General features: G+C 36.5%; 1 protein-coding gene across 2 annotated transcripts in view; it reads right to left on the reverse strand.

Moving 5' to 3' along the window:
* The window catches only part of LOC150106826 (uncharacterized), a 153688-nt gene that overhangs the window by 19688 nt on the left and 113487 nt on the right, over positions 1 to 20513 (reverse strand). For both annotated transcript variants that reach the window (XM_090392737.1, XM_090392736.1), the window contains exon 8: positions 9918 to 10063. In XM_090392737.1, coding sequence (XP_090248863.1) covers positions 9918 to 10063 — 146 coding nt within the window. The remainder of the gene's footprint in view (positions 1 to 9917; positions 10064 to 20513) is intronic.

Below are 20513 nucleotides of genomic sequence, written 5' to 3' on the forward strand. Positions count from 1 at the left end.
CGTATTGAATAGCTTCTCTCTAGGTACGTACCTTGTCATATGCCTTTTCCAAATCGACAAAACTTAAATACAGATCTTTGTTATATTCCCATGATTTCTCCACGATTTGTCGTAAAGTGACGATCTGATCCTGACAGCCTCTATTTGACCTGAATCCAGCTTGTTCTTCACCAAGCTTTTCTTCCACAATTCTTCTCAACTGTTTCTCAAGTATACTTGCATAGATCTTGCCAGGAACACTTAGTAGGGATATACCTCTGTAATTCTCGCATTCAGTTGTATTTCCCTTTTTATATATGGGTACTATGAGAGCTCTACTCCAATCATCTGGAATTCTTCCCTCTGTCCATTCGTTCTGAACTATGCAGTGCAGCCACTGTAAGACTTTTATACCACCATACTTCAGCATTTCTGGTCGAATATCATCTACTCTTGCTACCTTTCCACATTTCAAGCCTTTGACGGCTTTTTCTACTTCAAGTATGGATATGTATTCCTGACTGCATGCCTGGTCTGTGTTTTTTTTTTTTATCACTGTGCTGTCATCACTGCTTGTTTTATTTAGCAAATTTTCAAAGTAATTACTCCATACTTCAAGGATATCTTTTTCTCCCGTTTTGATGTCACCTTTATCATCTCTAACTCCTTTTACAGCACTCTTTCCTCCATTCCTAAGCTTCTTCAACAACCTCCAGAATATTTTGCCACCTTCTTGATATTTATTTTCTATGTTCTTGCCAAAGTCTTCCCATGACATGACTTTTGTCAGTGACAAATTTGTTACAGCTATTATTCAATTTAGTTAGTGAATCTTGGAAACAGGCACTAGATGTGTTTATGAGTACATCATCATCTGCATAAAGCAAAGAGCTAAGTTTGACATTTCCAATTCTAATATCAGGCTTAATGCCACTTTCTTTCATAATGTGATCCATACAGAACATGCATCATTGTCTTACTCCTGATTTTACCTCAAACCATCTTCCTTTATTTCCTTCAATTCTGCTGACTTACAACTTAAATGTAGACAATGTATTGCTCTGTATAATGTTCCATTCACCCCATATAATTGTAATATTCTGAAAAGTTTTTCTCTGGACACTTTGTCATATGCATTTTCCCAGATCTACAAAACCTAAGTATAGATCCTTGTCGTATTCCCATGATTTCTCAATTATTTGTCTTAAGATGAAAATATGATCTTGACAACCTCTATGTGGCTTGAGCTCAGCTTGTTCTTCTCCAAGTTTCTCTTCCACAATCTTTATCAATCTCTTTTCAAGTATGCTTGCATAAATCTTACCTGGAACCATTAGTAGAGAAATCCCTCTGTAATTCTCACATTCAGCTTTATTCCCTTTTTTATAGATGAATACTATGAGGGCTCTACTCCAATCATCTGGAATTCGACCTTTTGACCAGGCCCTCTGAATTATGCAGTGTAGCCACTGCAAAACGTTTATACCTCCATACTTAAGCATTTCTGGTCGAATATCTACTCCAGCTGTCTTTCCACATTTCAAATGTTTTACAGCATTTTCAACCTCAAGTATTGATATGTACTCCTCTTTGCTTTCCTTTCCTTTTGAAAATTTTCTAGTATAGTTCTGTCACTACTTGATTCATTTAACTGTCTTTCAAACAAATTACTCCAGATGTCTAGGATATCCTTATCTTCAGTTTTCATGTCACCTTTATCATCTTTGATTCCATTTACAGTACTCTTTCCTCCATTTCTAAGCTTTTTCAATAGCCTCCAGAACATTTTGCTACCTTTCTAATATTTATTTTCTATATTCTTTCCATGAACCTCTTCCATTTTTCTCTGTATTCATTTAGGGCATCTGCCAACTTATTTGCTAGGAACTTTTGGTATGATTTCTTCTTTTCCTGAACTACTTCTTTAACTTCTTGTGTCCACCATGAGGTTCATATTTTTCTATCCTAATAGACAACTCATCGCATACCTCTCATCTGAATCAATCAATGTCATGCCACTGAGACTCCGAGGTTTGGTTCTTGTTTTCAAACGACTTCAAATTTTCTTCAATAATATTTGTATAGCCAAGTCTACAGTTTACCTGTAAAAGCTGCTCAACTTCAATTCTTTTTAAAAGTTTCTTACACATTGTTCTTTTCAACATTACATCCATTTTTATCCTGTTTAGCACTAAGTCATGGTCACTTCAAATGGAAATGGACCGGACATCTATCCAGAAGAGAAGATGAGCGATGGACCACCATACTCACGAACTGGGTTCCAAAAGAAATGAGATGAGGCTGAGGATGTCCTAAAAGAAGGTGGAGTGATGAATTGTCAAATTTTGTTGGGAAAAATTGGTCAACCATTGCCAAGAACAGAGAAAGGTGGAAGGAACTGGAGGAGGCCTTCGTCTACCAGTGGACAGAAAATGGCTGAAAAGAAGAAAAAGAATGGTCACTTCCAATTTCAAATCCTCTGTACACTCTTATATCTTTAACCTACATGAAGATCTCATTGACTATATCACATTATTACCTTTGCCCTTTTCTCCAAATTTTACCAAAATGTTGCTATATGCCTGGTGGAATTCATTTCTTACCTGCTGTTTAGATTTCGAACAAGGACTACTTTTTCCATTTTCTGTATCAGTTGCCTGTTCTAATGACTCAAAAATTTCATCCACTTCTTTCTTAGAAGAATCTTCTGTAGAACCACAGACACAAATAAGCTTCGCTGTCCATTTCGTCTATTTTGAAGTGTGCCCATATCACTCTCTTGAAACTGTCTTTCAATCAAGAAATTTATCATTAAGTTTGGTGTTGAATGCTATCACCACACATTTCTTTCCTTGATCATTATTGCCTGAATATAACATCCTGTACTTGTTATTTAGTAATATCTCACCTGTTTTTGTTCCTGTTTGTCTCAAGTAATGCCAATTATGTCACACGGTACTTTTCCAATTCTTCTGCACAATTTCCTCTCTATTAATACTCCTTATATTGATGGTTCCTATATTCAATATTATTGAGTTTATTCTTCTTCTTCTTCTAGAGGGCGAGTTCAAGCTTGTTCCAGTAACTGACTTTTCACTGTTGGCCCTGTTTCCCTGACAAAAAATAGCAGGATCCTAATTTAACCACATTGAATGAGTTAAAAACACAGTTTTTGATGGGCTTGTGTGTAACAATGTGTACCCACTCCCACCACAATGAGACTTTGAATCCATGAAGGTGTTATTATTAGTAGTAGTAACAGAAACTTTCAGGAAATCAGAAACCCACTATTTCCACCAGCTGTCATACCTGTTCTTGAATTCGTTCACACTACTTGCACTCCAATGGCAATCTATTCCAATCACACACCACTATGAGAGAAAAATCTAGCCCTCACCCCCTTCTTGACAACGTTCATTCTCAACTTCCAAGAATTCTCTCACATCCTTTCCCCATCATCCATAAAACAAATATATTCCATTGACTGAAATTCAGTATAACACGTTCAGAAGTTTGTAACTCTCAATTGTTAAGTTCTGAATTTTACTGAAAATTAATTAATTTTTGTTTCCTTCAGACTTAACATGCGTTTGCAATTTTTGAACATATAATGACATATCAGATGTGCTAAATTACTTGTGACTTACCAGAAACATTACTAAATTGAGGTTATTTATCCATAATTCATGTTGTAATATAAATATTGTGAATTGTCTGTGATTTAAGCTATGTTAGTTGTGTGTAAATGCTTATAAATTTGCAGGGAGACTAGTTAATCGGATTAGGTGCAGATGGCTAGAAGCTGAACACATGAAACAAGTACGCATGCACCGAGTATGGCAAGCACAAAATCCCCCCACCACCACCACCCCACACACTCAAATCGAAAAGCACGCTAGGGGAGAATATGGCACTACGTACTGGGAGACATAGGGTGACTCAGGCAAAGGGGAGGGGGGGAAAGCAATGACATAGGAAAAAAAGGATGACGCGTGATTTAAAAAGGGTAGCAGCGCCTAAGAGAGGGCTTTTTGATTCATTTTTTTGTTCGGTTCTGGAACCTCCTTGTGGCACCTTCTCACCTCATGCTTCGAACAAAGACTGAAGGGACATGCCGTGATGTTCATGCAAGCTTGCCGGTCAATGTTTAGCCCAGCGGAAGGCAGTTTCCAATTCTCCAGGAAATAGCTGAGCCATGTTGAACCAGTTGACGAGAAAAACAACGGGCAATTACTTTCGGCAGAGGAGATATGTCCTGTCCGGACCACCAGTGGAACACTACAGATTATATAGAATGAACCAGGAATCAAGAAGAGAAAGTTCAGTCATGATGAATGAGATGGCCAAGAATAGTCCCCCAGCAAATGGTAATGTAAATCCTATGTTTTGTTAAGTAACTGTGTTATGGGAGAAAGATCGTAAATTTAGGAAGGGCATTAAGTTTTTTTGAGGTTATTAATTATGCTAAGGACTTTAGAGAAAGTTAGATTTTGAAGTAGTGATAATATATGAAAAGACTGAAGGAATTAGTGCAGAAGCACGTGGAGGTTACTTTGTGATTTGATAAGTGAATAATCCTTAGCCTTGAAGTGTATAATAGTGCATGGCTGTTCATAGATAGAATTGCATACTTGAATTGATGTGTGTTGCATGCTATGAGAAATTTAGAAGGTTTTGATTATTATATTCATTCTTTGATATTAGTGAAATTATATGTCAGTGTCTATTTATAATGTGTAAATGTCTGAATTGAAATTAAATGTTATTTTCTTTAAGTTTAACTAGTGACTTGCCTGATTTTATATTTCTATTGCACCTTCTCATAAAATTCGAACCACAGTGGGAGATAACTTGTCAGGGAGGCTAGGACTGCAAAATAAGCTTGTACTAAACTGAGTTCTTGTTCCTTGATTTTGCGCTATTCAATAATCTAGGATTCAGGGTGGTGCAGTATAATAGAAATTTTCCCTGAATCCGAAGAAGGAATCAGAACGAGTACTGAAACAAAAGGGATCGGCACTGTCCAGTAGTAACCCCTTTGTCTTCAAAAACCATGTGCACCATTCTTAAGAGTGAATAACGGCCCTGAGTGAATCTTAAGATGGATAGAAAAATAGAGCATATTATTTAGACGAAACTAAGCTAGAGAGATTTAAGAAAAGAATTAAGAGTTATTCAAAGAAATTAAGTAAAAGTAATTAAAGTAAATAACATATATTTAAAATATATGTTATTTACTTTGGAAAGGAAAGGCAAAGGAACTGGGAGATGGATATAAATTGTTCTACTCTGGAGCGAATAACGAGGGAAGAAATGGTGTAGGAATTGTGGTGTGTGGCAGAATGAAGGGTGAAGTACTGGACGTGGGTAGAAGGAACGACAGGATCATGCGAATGAAATTGGGTCTTGGAGAAGAGCGGGTGGTCGTATTATGTGTATATGCCCCGCAAGTTGGTTGTACAGCAGAGGAAAAAGATGAGTTCTGGAACATGTTAGATGAAGAAATGAGGGAATTGGAAGAAAATGAGATGGTGATTGTCGGAGGAGACTTGAACGGGCACATAGGAAGACAGAATAGAGACTGTGAAAGGGTGCATGATGGCCACGGAGTGAGAATGATGAACCAGGAAGGAAAGAGGGTTGTGGACTTTGCAGTAGCGTTTGATCTGGCAATTGTGAACTCGTTTTTCTTCAAGAGGGAAGAACATTTGATAACATTTAGAAGTGGTAACAACAGCTCACAAATTGACTACATTTTGACTAGAAGAAAACATCTTAAGGTTGTGACAAATTGTAAGGTAATTCCAACAGATCAAGTAGCACAACAACACCGACTGCTGTGCGCAGACTTTAAATTAAGATCGAAGATAAGAACTTCTGGTTGCCATGGGATGAAGACAATTAAGTGGTTTCGCTTAAAAGAAGAGAGTGTGAGGAATCATTTTAGGGAGAGAGTGTTAGAGAGGATTTCGGATGGACTGGAAAGTGTACAAGATTGGTGGAAACATAATTCAAAAGTAATCCTGAGCTGTGCAGTCGAGGTGCTTGGTGAGACATCTGGAAAGATTAGAGAGCAGAAGGAGGGTTGGTGGTGGAATAATGATGTACAAGTGGCAGTGACGGCTAAGAGGAAGGCAAAGCAGAAGTGGGATGAGTCAAGAGTGGAAGAGGACAGAGAGGTGTACAAAGAGAGAAAGCAAGAAGCCAAGAGAGTTGTGGCACAGGCGAAGGCCATGGCATATCAAGATCTGTATGATCAATTAGAAACAAAGGAAGGACAGAGAAAAATTTACCAACTAGCGAAATGTAGAAATAAAGCAGCTAAGGACATCTTACATGTGAGGCAGATCAAAGATGCTGAAGGAAGAGTATTATGGAGGGATGTGGACATAAGAAACAGATGGAAAATATATTTTGAGGGACTTCTGAATGAGGAAAATGCAAGGACCCACAGAGGAGATGGGCAGCCTTCTGAGGGGATGGTGCAGAACATCAGTAGAATGGAAGTGACAGAGGCCATGAAGAGGATGAGGAATGGAAAAGCGGTGGGCCCCGACAGAATTCCAGTGGAGGCATGGAAGGCACTGGGGGAAGAGGGAATTGACCTGCTGTGGGACCTGTTCATGAAAGTTTGCCAACAAGAAAATATACTCGAGGAATGGAGGGAGAGTACTCTTGTTTCCATCTACAAGGGTAAAGGGGATGCACAAGACTGTAAAAATTACAGAGGAATAAAGTTGATGTCCCACACAATGAAGATCCTAGAAAGGGTTCTTGATGGTAGATTGAGGGAGGAGGTGGAGATTGCAAAGGAACAATTTGGCTTCATGCCTGGTAGATCAACAACAGATGCTATCTTTGGGTTACGACAGATGATGGAAAAATATCGAGAGAAACAAAGGGAGCTACATCTGGTATTTATTGATCTGGAGAAAGCATACGATAGAGTGCCAAGGCAAGAAGTCTGGAGGTGTCTGAGGGAGAAGAAGGTGCCGGAGAAATATGTCAGGTTGGTGCAGGAAATGTACAGAAATGTGAAGACAAGTGTTCGGACCTGTTTGGGACAGACAGAAAGTTTTCAAGTAACAGTTGGCTTGCATCAAGGGTCAGCATTAAGTCCATTTCTGTTTAATATTGTGATGGAGGTGGTAACAGAGGAGGTGAGAGAAGATGCACCTTGGACAATGTTGTATGCAGATGACATCTTGCTGTGTGTAGATTCAAGAGAAGAAGCGGAAACTAAACTGGAAAGATGGAGAAAAGTACTGGAAGAGAGAGGTATGAGACTGAGCAGAAGTAAGACAGAGTATATGTGTTGCGCAGTGGGCAGTGGCCAGGAGACAGACCTGGAGCTGGAAGGAAATGTCATCAGGAAGGTGAGAGACTTTAGATACTTAGGTTCGACAGTGGAAGAAGATGGAGGAGGTGAGAAGGAAGTGGGATGCAGGATGGAGGAACTGGAGGGAGATGGCTGGAGTGTTATGTGATAAGAGGGTGCCGATCAATCTGAAAGGCAAAATTTATAGGACAGTAGTGAGGCCAGCTATGACATATGCTATAGAAACTGTGGCCCTGAGGAAAAATAACATTAGCAGGATGGAAGTGGCAGAGATGAGAATGCTTAGGTGGATGTGCGGTGTGACCAGAAAGGATCATCTGAGAAATGACTATGTCAGGGGAACAGTGAAAGTTACGAACTTAGGAGCGAAAATACAGGAGGCAAGGTTGAGACGGTTTGGTCATGTGATGAGGAGGGAGGACGAATATGTGGGAAGAAGGGTCATGCAGATGGATGTGCAAGGAAGGCGGAAGCATGGGCGGCCAAAGAAGAGATGGAGGGAGCTGGTAGAAGAGGACTTGAAGATGAAGAACTTGGATGTGGTGACAGCCCAAGACAGGAAGGTGTGGAGGAGCCTCATAACAAACAGTGACCCCACTTAAGTGGGGGAAGCTGCAAAAGAAGAAGAAGAAGAACATATATTTAAAATAAACGTATATTTAACAATGGCATAAACAATAAACATAACAATGGCGCAGGTGTATATTTTAAATATATGTTATTTTATCTGCTGCATTCCTATAGGGGTATTTTATGTTTGCAGACTTGTATTCATAGGGTGTTTGCCTGTTCTGAGGGATGAAAAACTTCAGTTTCTAGGAGGAAAAACCCTCTTCCTCCATATGAGACTAGCTAATTCACCATTTGATTGAAAAGACCTGATAAAGATTCCTTACATCATAGATGGGATTTGAACCCGAGTCTTTTCAACCAAAGGACACGTCTATACCAACTGACCTACAGAGACTGTTGTTTATTCATGTCAGGTTGAATAGTTTCCTCTCAGATTTTTCTATCAGTTCTGGAGTACCCAAGGCTCTATGCTTTCACTCATATTCTTCCTCCTGTATATAAATGATCTTTTCTCATTAACTTAAAATCCTAATCATAGTTTTGTTGATGACATTATGTTCCATTCCTCTTCTTTATTCACAAAACTGTGTAGTGTTTAAATGATTCAAGCTCAAGCTTTAAGTTCTCTTACTAATGGCTTAAACACTTCAGAATTCTTCAGTGGGATAAAGAATATCTAGTGAATCTCAATGCTTCCAAAACACAATTCTGCCTCATTTTTTAAAAGAAAGATATTGCTTCACTCTCCCTCTCTTTTGATATTTTAACTGTCAATCGATATCCATTTTCTCTTTTTGAGTTGACTTTTACATCTAGCCTATCCTTGCACAAACAACTGCATCCAGAGCCTCTTCTGGAGGCTGAAAAAGTTGGTATTATTTTTCATTCTAAGTTTTCTTCTGCTCAACTCCAAATTTATTTTATTTATTTATTTTTTTATGTGGCTCCCACCCACAAAACTATGAACAGGATTTTAAGTTAGTGAGAAAAGATCATTTATGTACAGGAGGAAGAGTATGAGTAAAAGCACAGAGCCCTGGGTTTCACATGCAATCCTTAACCAGCCCACAGTACAAACGTACTGTGGACAGGTTAAGGATTTTTTTTTTTTTTTACTGATTTTTCGTATTTTTACATAGTCTGGAAACCCTGCTCTAGAGACTAAATGTGGAACTTTTTTAAGCCACTTCAGGCCTCCATTAAGTAGTGTAGTAGTAGTCTCATATGGCAATGAAACTCATTTCCCACCTTTATAAAGCATACTTTACAAATCCAAAATCCACACAACCTTAAAATATTACTCTCACATTTAGGATGATGCATCGAAAACTTTTCTTAGAATGCTTGATTGTGTCCAGAAAAGGGCTATTCATTTAACAGATGACCCTTCTCTCAGTGGCTCCCTCTAACTGCTTTCCCACAGATGCTTTGTTTTAGTATTATGTCTTTTTTTTAATAGGTATTTCCAATGGCTTTTTCTCAAATTATGTATGCAGATAGGCAACCACTTGTCAACCTTCAAGTTTGGAGCTGAACCGAGTCCATACACAGTTCAGCTCCAAACTTTATTTTAATGACAATTTCTTTTGGGTGGGTGTTATCACAATGAAAGTCTTTACTTCTCAAGATTTGAAAGTCTATATTATGCAGACATGTAGTTTTACTGACAAAAACACTTGACATAAGGAAAAGAAACCCTAATAATGTACTCTGTGTAGGACAAGGGTGAAGGAGTTTGTCAAAAAATCTATCCAACCTTCTCTTAATGTAAACTTTCAGTAGATGGGTAAAAAAAATTTACTGCCCTCTGGATTGCAATCCCAACATGACTATGTGAAGTATGGTTATGTAAAATACATTGAAAGTAATAAAAGGCTAAAATCACAAAGTCCGTACATGTCTTATGAATCCCTCTCAGATCATGAATCACAGATAGTTAAAGAGAGTAATTTGCAAAGTGAGTTTTATTTTTATTTTTCAATAGTGTTTAATTCAATCAGTTTTAATTATAAAAGATTAAGCTTACCAAGCATTAAAGGAAGCATATGCATCCTGCCTTTGTTGTGATTTATCTTCTGCTAGCTTTATTTCTACAGATGGTAAATCTTCTTTTATTTTTGCACGTATATCCTTTAATTCTTGATCTTTCTTCTTTTTCCATAATTTGTAAACCTGAAATATAACAATGAATTATTTATGTTGTATTAATATAATAAAAATATCAGAAAGATCATATTAAGTCTCTATTTCTATATTGTAAAGTATGTTCAAATTAATATCTTCTCTATTCACAGGCACTAGTGCAGGATCAGCTGAAATTTCATGTAACATGGTAATCGTCCAGTCATATTTTCAAGCAGTACTCATTAATTATCATTATTATTGCAGAGACACCTCTATGGAGTACAAATATTCACACAATACTATCATATCTCTCTTTGAATCCACTGACTGACAAAGCATTCATAACAGACTAGCAACTTATTCCACTTAATCATCACTCCAAGTGAAAATTCTAGCACTCATATCCCTGACAATGACAATCTTAATTTTCAGGAATGATCCCTTGTTCTGCCCCTCCAGCTAAGTACTGAAATATGTCCTCTGCATCAATCCTATAAAACCCTTTTAGTAAATTAAAGGTTTCTACATATCCCCTCTTTTCCACATATCAACCAACTTTTACAATCCACAAATCCTTAATCTATTGTCACAGGGAGCATTCCATGAACCACTCACCATCTTGTTTGCCTTTGGATCCTCTCACCAATTCCTCATCCTCAAGACATCCACCTGAGCAGAGTAATCTAGATGTGGCCATATCAAGACCTTAGTTGAATAGTGATATTCACTTTATAATTTATATAAACTGGACAACTGACTAAATCAACAGTAGAGTGTCACAGAAGTCCATTTTGTGCATTTTAGCTTACCTTTAAGCATTACTTGCTGGATTTCTGTTCAGGATATGTGCTAGTCATTACTAATATCATGTTTGAACTTAAAAGATGCACACAAAGTCACATAGAGAAAAGACACAAGAAATTAAAAGTTATACTGACTCTGTTATTGTTGGTAACAATATCTTCATTCTGATTCAAGATAAAAGAGTATGCAAAGGATTTAAAATAAGAAATAATCACCATTTAGTTTTGAGCAGGATAAAATTGAATTTTATCCTGCTCAAAACTAAATGGTGAACATTATATACAGATATGTTATGGAGTTGGAAGTGAAAAGAGAGAGAGAGAGAGAGAGAGAGCTAGATCAGAATTAATGATATGGATAAAGAAAGCATGGAGAGAAAAGAAAGCAAAAGTTACAACTATTGCAGTGAAAGATTATTAGAAACAAGAATAAAAATAAAAAGAGGTCATCTAACAATTATAAGAGCATATGCCCCAGCAGAAGATGAAGAAATTGAAGAACTTAATAAGTCATTACAGGATATATTTTAGATAAAATAAACCCAAATGATTTTATACTAATAGCAGGCAACATAAATGCACGCATTGTACTGAATCAATATCATCTGTAATGGGTAATTGCAGAAAAAAATTATCTCAATGAAGATGGAAAAAGATTAATAGAATTTGCATCTTACAATAACTTAAGAATAATGAAGAGATTTTTAGACATAAGATGCTCTCATAAATTTACCTAGTCAGCTAGAAATCAAAACTTAGTAATTGACTACTTGATAGCCAATAATAAACTAGTAAAATTAATAAATAATATAAGAGTTTACAGAGGTTATAATATTAATTCAGATCATCATTTGGTAATCGAAAGTATAACAATATCGCCAAACTGGAAAAAGAAAACAAACTCAAATAACAATGAAAACATGTATATAAAATAAATTTATTACTATAAACAGAAAATAAAATAAAAAAGAATGCATACCAAGAAAACAAAGAAATACAGAATGGAAAGAAAAGATAGAAGAATGGAAAAGTTTGACACTGATTATACATAAAGCAGTATAAAAAAAATCTAGGAAAAAGAAAAAAAATGGAAAAGAAACAAGGACTCCAAATATGAAATGATGAAATCAAGCATATAACTGAAGATAAAGAACTGCATATATTAAATATCTTACCTCAAGAAAACTGGAAGATGAAATAGACTATAACAGGAAAAGAACAATAGCAAAAAGAGAGAGAATAAAATTTCATAGAAAAAGTTAGAATAATTATATTAGTAAATTAGAAAAAGAAATATATAAACCACAACCCAAAATCTATAAAGCAATAAAGTTTTTAAGAAAGAAACAAAAGAAAAAATAGATATTGGAGAGACAGATGACCAACAATGGATAGATTATTATTATCATCATTATCATCTGAGACCTACAGGGAATCAAGGACTCATCAAGGGAGGCAGCTATCGATCACCCAAACCAGCTGTCATACCTTCCCTTAAACTCATTCACCCTATATGCACTCACTACCTCTAAAGGCAAACTATTCTGCTCACTCACTGCACTGTGAGAGAAAAACTTAGCTCTTATCCTTTCTTGACTGCAAACAAATTTAACTTTCCATAGATGCCCCTATGTTCTCTCCCCACTGTCGTTATAATGAAAAATTTCATCAAATAATATCCTATAACACTCGTTTAGAAGTTTATAGACCTCTATCACATCACCTTCTTTCTCCTGTTAACCAGAGTCTGTAATCCACATACTCACAATCTATCCCCATAATCATTATTATAAACTGTGGAAAGGAAACCAACAGTCAGAATAAGTATATAAAAGATTTTTTTAGAAAATGTAACTGATAATAGCCTCCCAAATAACATTATATCAGAATTAAATGAAGCATTAAAAGAAATGAAAAATGGAAAATCACCAGGAGAAGATAAAATTCCAAGAAAACTTACAAAATATGCAGAACATAAATTTCACCAATGACTTACTTCAATAAACAAAATATATACTGGAAGAATACCAAGTGACAGGAACAATTAAACTGTGATTATCATCTTTAAAAAAGGAAGTAAGAATAATTGTGACAACTACATAGGAATATATTTATTAAACACGAGTTATAAGATACATGCCAAAATAATGAAACAACCCTATACTAGAAAAAATTATACAGGAAGTTCCTGAATAGATCCCATATTCAGCCTCAAACTAATTGAGAAAAGAGAATTCCACTTAGAAACACACATATTATTCATAGATTATAAAAAAGTTTTTGACAAGATAGACAGATATAAACTTTTCGATATACTTAAATACCACTCGCCTATAAATTTATTACAATCGCTATACAGCCTATATGAGAAAACAGTAATAAGCATAAAAAGAGGTCAGAACAGAACCAAAACATTTGAAGAAACAGGAGAATGTCATTGGAGAAATTGGAGAAAGGTGAAGAGGATTCATCTTTCTCCAATACAGTAAAACCCTTTTTTTAACACTTTTCAGGGGAATGATGGAAAAAAGTGTAAATAGCAGGAAATGTGAAAAAACATTTAAAAAAGGCTAAAAGATGACTTACTGCTAGTATGTGATTCTACATACTAGATTACAAAATTTAATAACTGATAATAAATGAATTTAAATTACTTACATTTATCTATTTAAAAAATCTTTAATTGTTGATTGTTTTTGCTTTTTCTGCACTCTAAGTTCCACCTGCCTCTCCACAGTGTATAAGGCATTAAATGCCTCATCATCTCCTGATGCACTTGCAATATACCGCCTCAAAACAGAGGTAGCTTCCATTGTTTCTTTACTAATAGGGATGGTAGGTTCTTGATCACAGTCTTCTTCTTCACCAAGGTAGTCGGACAGGATGTCTTTTTCTACACTTGGTACCATTGATGTGATCACACCAGCATCAACATAGTCTTGAAATGAAGAAGACTAGTCCATCACATACCAGCTGTTGGGCTCTGACATATCTTCTTCTTCCTCCTCTTCCACAAACTTAACTCCTGCCTTCCGGAAACAGTTGGATATGGTTTCAGGAAGCCAGCGGCCAGACTGCGTTGAATACACCGGTTCTCGTCCGATCACCAAAGTTAAGCAGCATTGGGCCAGGTCAGTACTTGGCAGGGTGCTTTTTGGCCAGCCTGGCTGGCCAAGTGGTTAGCGTATCCGCTCTCCAGCCAAAAGGCTGCAGGTTCGAATCCTGCCGTGGGCATGGATGTTTGTGTTGTCTGTGGAAATACTAGTGGTGGTGGTGGTGGTAGATGGCATTGGTGTAGTTGCAGTCAGTTGGTGGATTGAGTGGTTGAGACAGAGTTGTAGAGCAGGTGTCCTCCCTCGATGAGTCTTTGGACTCCCTGGAGGTGTCAAATAATAATAATAATGCAACCATGCTTTGGCCACATAATGCATGGCATCAAGGATTGATATGGTCATTTGTTTTGGATCCATGCCATTATCATGCAGAAACACAGCTTTTTCAACAAGCATTTTTCTGTATTTCCATTTAAATGCATGGATGATGTCCAGATCTAATGACTGAAGCTCACTTGAACAATTGGGGGAAAGAACACTAATCTAATGTTTCCAAGCTCAGATCTTCAGGGTGTGCAGGACATTTGTCTAGCAGCAGTAGTATTTTGTGGTGATTTGTCCCCATTTTAGCATCCAGAGCATGCATGGTGGATGTGAAGATGCTGCAGGTCATCCATGCTGTGCTGTTGGCATCATACTTAGTAGTCAGATTTTTCACATTCTTAAAACACCTTGGCTTTTTAAATTTACCAATTACTAGTGGAGGTAACTTTTCTGATCCATCAGCATTGACCATGAGCAAAACAGTTACCCTCTTCTTGCTGAGTTTTCCACCGTGACACTTCTCTCCTTTAAAACACAACGTTTTAGTTGGCAGAATGTTATAAAAGAGCCCAGTTTCATCAACATTGAAATATTTTTTGGTTCATAATCCTGAATAATAGTCTTTAGTTCATGTTGATTATACACAATATAATCCTGAATGATAGTCTTTAGTTCACACATGATTATACACAATATTGTGACGAGTCTTGAAAAGATCAATCCATCCATTTGACAGTAAAACCATTAATCCCTAACGTCGCAGCAAATTCAAGGGCTTTCACTCAAAGTATAGTACCCTCAACTGGAATACCCAACACTCTCGTAGAAAAACAAACCCTCTGCCACAAGTTTATCCAATTCATCATATGTCGATGTACGGATATATTTTCATTTTTTTTGACATAGAGGCAGACTGCTTTGCATTGAGTTCAATGTTTGACCTACTTTTTACTATCATGTTCAAAGTGGACATGGAGAGTCCAAGATCTTTTGCTAATTGCACAGGTATTCTGGCATGACAATCTACATGTCGCAGAATTTCCATTTTTTCTTTTACCGAAATACATTTTCTGTCTTTTTTCTCCATGTTACTAACATGGATCATCCACCACCACAACCTGATAGCAATTATCACACACTAAATTACGTAACAGAAATTCTGCAACATACCAAGTGCTTCTGAATTGCGACTATGAACACCAACACTGCAAGCTAATGAAGCAATATTTCATGAATTGTGGTTTATTCACTGATATCTAATATTCACGAGTAACAACTGTTACTTGGTAGAAATGTGAATGCGATTTCACTTTGCGTATGATTCTTGTTCACGATTTCAATACAGAACCGTGAATGTGAAATCACATCACAACACGTTACGGGTGCCACGAGCTACTGACAGTTTAAAATTACCAATATGAAAACTTCACAGTATCAATTTGTACTGTGATTGAAAAATCATGGTATCACTCATTACTACATCACTGCTGTAAGCGTGCACGTCACCGTGATGGCAGAAACGAAACTACAGCCGAAAGCAACGCCATATGGGAACAGAAATCGATTTGAATGAGAGGAAATCGATTCAAAAATCAGTGTTGCCACCCGAGAAAAAACGACAAATCATGGGAAATAACGTCCACATCAAGTTGTTAATGGTGGGGGAAAAAATACATCGTAAGAATAGGCCTTAAGACGGGACCAATGGAAAATGACGTAAATGGCAGGAAAATGTAAATTGCGGGAAAGTAAAAATGCGGTAAAGAGATTTAATGACTAAAACCGAGAATAATTGTAAGGCTTTAATGATATCAAACACTACTAGTTTCGGCTTTTGACAGCCTTCTTCAGGTGTCTTCTAAAAATCTCCTATTTTTAGAAGATACCTGAAGAAGGCTGTCAAAAGCCGAAACTAGTAGTGTTTGATATCATTAAAGCCTTATAATTATTCTCAGTTTTAGTCATTAAATCTCTTTATAAAAATGTATCAAAACAACCGAGTCAATGTTCCTGAACGCATATATATATATATATATATATATATATATATATGAATGAAATAGAGTGAAATATGCTACATGGAACATTAGAAGCATAGCACATAACAAAGAAGAATTAGATCAAAACTTGATGATTGTTCCTTGTAGTGTAGGGTGTGGCAATTACACAGTCATATCATATCATATTTATATACTTTTGTGGTATTCTAAAAAATTTCACTGAATTCCATAGTGCATGTTTCTGTAATAAGAGTTGGCTGTATATTCACTGTCTTTCTCCTTCCCTTTTCCATGCAGTGCGAGTGACACCTTTCAAGGTCATACCAAACATACTTAGAGACCCAAAACTTCCTCTATTTTGAGGACACATCAATAAAAACAGTAGTACTGTATGCCAATAACCAGATAGTGCATGGGCCCAACCCTGTTAGTAATAAGTCAGAAGGTGTCTGGGTTAGTTGGCTCATAATCCCATTTCCACAAACTCTGCTAGGTCATGCCTGAAGAGGAAGCCTAAGTGATATGTGGGAGGCACAACTGAGATCACTTTATAGCAAGGATACTGGTCACTCTCTGCAGGGTGACACATCCAAGAGCCTATCCCCCTTTCACCGCATATCCCTAAGCTATCTTTCATCTAACTTTGAGCCAAAAAATAACACATACAAATACTGACAGTGACACTCTGAATCATAATAATATACTAATCATAATATACAAAACATACCAGAATTAATAAAAACTCGTTTTCACATCCACTTTACATACATCCATGGCCTACCTCCAACATAAATATCGTACATCATCACTTACAGTCATCTAGATCAAATCTCCTACTTTAGAGGAGAAACCCAAAATGCAGCTACAGCAACCACAGTTTACCTTCAACATCCAAATTACACACTTCATGATTCTTTTTGCCAAGGGTGGCATTTGTGCCTTTATGAGATCTGACAATGCTTGCCAGAGAATGACAAATTTAGCATCTCCTGCTTTTCGCCTCCTCTGGCTCAAGGTTTTTTAATTGCCCAATTCAGTAACATTCAACTACTATACTTACCAGTTTCCAAACTCTGAAATCACTCTGACCTCTTTACTTTCTTATCCATGAAGCTTGACTTTCTGTAAACTATCCAAATAGTGAAGTCATCTTGCTAGGTGATCTTAATGTTCAGAACTTCAGCTGGCTCCCCTTTTCCAACAAGTGATTAAACTGGAAAAGATGCAGAAATTTTGCTATACGCAATGACCTAACACAAATCATACATCTACTTACCCAAATTGCTGATAACTCTCACCACTCTCCCAATATCCTTGATCTTTTTTTAAACAGTTCTCCTTCCAGATACAAAATACTAATCACCTCTCCTCTCAATACTCCAATCACAAAATTGTGCAAGTTCTCTCTCATATAAAATGTCCTCTCTCTCTCCAACCATTTTCAACCTAGTGTCCTTTGACACTACAAAGGTACCAACTAGGATGACCTCTGGAACTTCTACTCTTCCATTTTCACAGTCTGTTTACTAGTCCTCTCACTCTTCAGATCCAAACACTTGCAAACACGAGCAAGTCACAGAAATTAACCTTGCTAGCATGAAGGCCTTCCTTCCTTCCCCCATCACACCCAAAATTCTTGTTTACTTTACAACCTCTGTTGTTCAGAAAGTATAACAAAGCATTTGAAGAAAAAAAAATAACATCCTTTTTCAATACAAATGCAAACCCACTGACCCTGCTTCTCCTCCTCTTTTATTCTATCTGCCTCCGCCCCTCTAGAACAGCCTTCCTCAAGCAGTATGTATTCCCAAACTACAACTCTTCAGGAAAGATGTCAATAAACTTCTTTCCTAACCCTTACCTATATCCCCCCCCCACACACACACAGTGATGTACTTACAGGTTCTTCTACCTCTCATGTATGGGATCAATATAAGAGACTAGATAACTTACCTTCAGTTGAAAAAGCTCTTTTATTCCATGATGACATATCAGTGATAAGAATCAACCCACAGGTCTTTTCCAAGCTAAAGGACATATTCAACTAAATCTTCAAAGTAGTCCTTCAACCTTCAAGGTGGGAGCATACAGAAAATAACACTAATAACTGATTCTGACAAAACATAGAATGAGATGAGCATTACAGCATTACTTATTCTATCCTCTACTTCTTTAAGAGAAATTCCTGTGAAGCAAAAGTATGCTAACCTGTTAATTTCCCTTATACACATGGAGTGGCATGAAACTTTATGACCAAACATCCGAAGATGAAAACAACAAAATATAAGATCAACAAGTCTGCCACAAGTAGGAACAAATTGTCTCATGTTATACTTCACCTTGAAGTGAGCATGCCACAAATCCTGGATGTGCTACCATGGAAACCAAACTATGTAGATGGAGAGAAAAATCTGTTTCAGGGACATATTAAAAACTAATAATTACAGGAAATTCATTTGGTTGGTATAGTCAAACTTAGCCTCTGCAGTTCATTTATTTTTAATGATGCCCTTTGGTTAGAAAGTTCTAGGTTCAAATCCTGTCTGGGATGCAAATAGCCTTTAGTATAGCTTTTCAACTGAAAGTGAGTTATCCAGCAAGTTGTATAAGTTGAGGACTGACTGTATATATTTTTTGTTTCATTCAAAATCAATATAATAAGGAAATCTGTCTAAAGAGGAATTATGTAAAGATGCCTCAATTCATTTAGACATCTTTACATAGGTTGTCAGTAGGCAAAACTTCATATAAATTTATTTCACAATGTTCATATAAAAATCATTATGGCTAGCCTTTCTTTTAATATTTCATTATTTTAAATAATCAGACTAAAATTACAGATATCTCTGCACAAATTCAACAATGATTTTTGTTTTCGATATTTCAGCCTTAAAGAATACGCAGACATTTTTATAAGTTTATTTTTCACTTGGTTAGAGTATAATAAAATTGGTTTAATCCTTTATCCAAGTGTGAGCAAATAAAGTTTGCGTCTGAAAGTATCTTCAGGACTGGGGTAAGGTGGTACAATACCAGGGCAACTCGTTGCAAAGGTGGAGCAAGCTACCAACACTCCTATCTCAGTATCTCCTACAATGCAAAACACATCTCCTTGCGGATATGTCTAATGTTATGCATTAAGGGATGGGCCACTACCCAGACTAGTTTCGACCTTTATTGAGGTCTCTTCAGTGGGAGCCAGGCCCAAGTGGAGATACCAGGCAAAAGCATTAGCAGGTCATCTCTACCTATAGGAGTTGCCAAATGGTGTGCCACCCTTTTTTAATAAATTACTCTGGATTTAGAGAAAGATGTTGAAAGTTTATTTTTCACTTGGTTAGAGTATAATAAAATTAGTTTAATCCTTTATCCAAGTGTGAGCAAACAAAGTTTGTGCCTGAAAGTATCTTCAGGACTGGGGTAAGGTGGTACAACACCTTGTTGTTGTACCACCTTACCCCAGTCCTGAAGATACTTTCAGGCGCAAACTTTGTTTGCTCACACTTGGATAAAGGATTAAACCAATTTTATTATATTTTTATAAGATTCCCACCCATAAATGGTTGCAGACCTATAATACATTAGAAATGCAGTGATTTTTTAATTACCTATATCAGTTTATTAAATCTTTTACTTAATACTTTTATTTATTATTTTTGATTTCTTTTTTTTTTTTACATAATCCAGAAACCCTGCTCTATAAACTAAACATGGAACTTTTCAAGTCTCCAATTAACCATAGCAGTGTTCTCACACTGGACAAAGAAATTCATCTCCAACCTAAAAACAACAACATGCCCGAGACAAGATTAGAACCTATAGCAGGTTTGTTGGGGAGTAGGCACATTAACTACTCAGCCAACTAGGCTGACAGAGAATAATAATTATTAAGAATATTAAATATTCATAAAGAATATTTAAGATCAAATATTAAACAGAATCTGAAGGAACCTCAATTCCTCTAGCATAGAAACCTGAAAGCAACTGGGATATGTCTTCACTTTCAAAATGACCAATTTTCCCATTAGATGATTGCAAATTGAGGCAAATTCCCTATCAAGTGACTGTGGATTTCACACCCAGAATCCTCAACATTAATTTCAGATATTGTTTCCCTTTCAATAAAAAGTATCAAAATCTTGATCTTATCAAGTCTGAATAACATAGGCAGCTTGATCAAAGAAAAATGATGTATCTGATCAAGGATATTCCATTTTTTTCTCCTTATAGAAAGAACCTGAAGTATTATTATTTTTTTTTCCCTAGATGGAAAAGAATGATTTTCATTTTGGTTTTTGAAAATCCCTTCGCTTTCTAA

The sequence above is a fragment of the Typopeltis vanoorti genome, chromosome 5 (assembly GCF_054136105.1).
Source record: "Typopeltis vanoorti isolate ZY-2024b chromosome 5, IOZ_Tvanoo_1.0, whole genome shotgun sequence".
In the NCBI taxonomy this organism is placed as follows: Eukaryota; Metazoa; Arthropoda; class Arachnida; order Uropygi; family Thelyphonidae; genus Typopeltis; species Typopeltis vanoorti.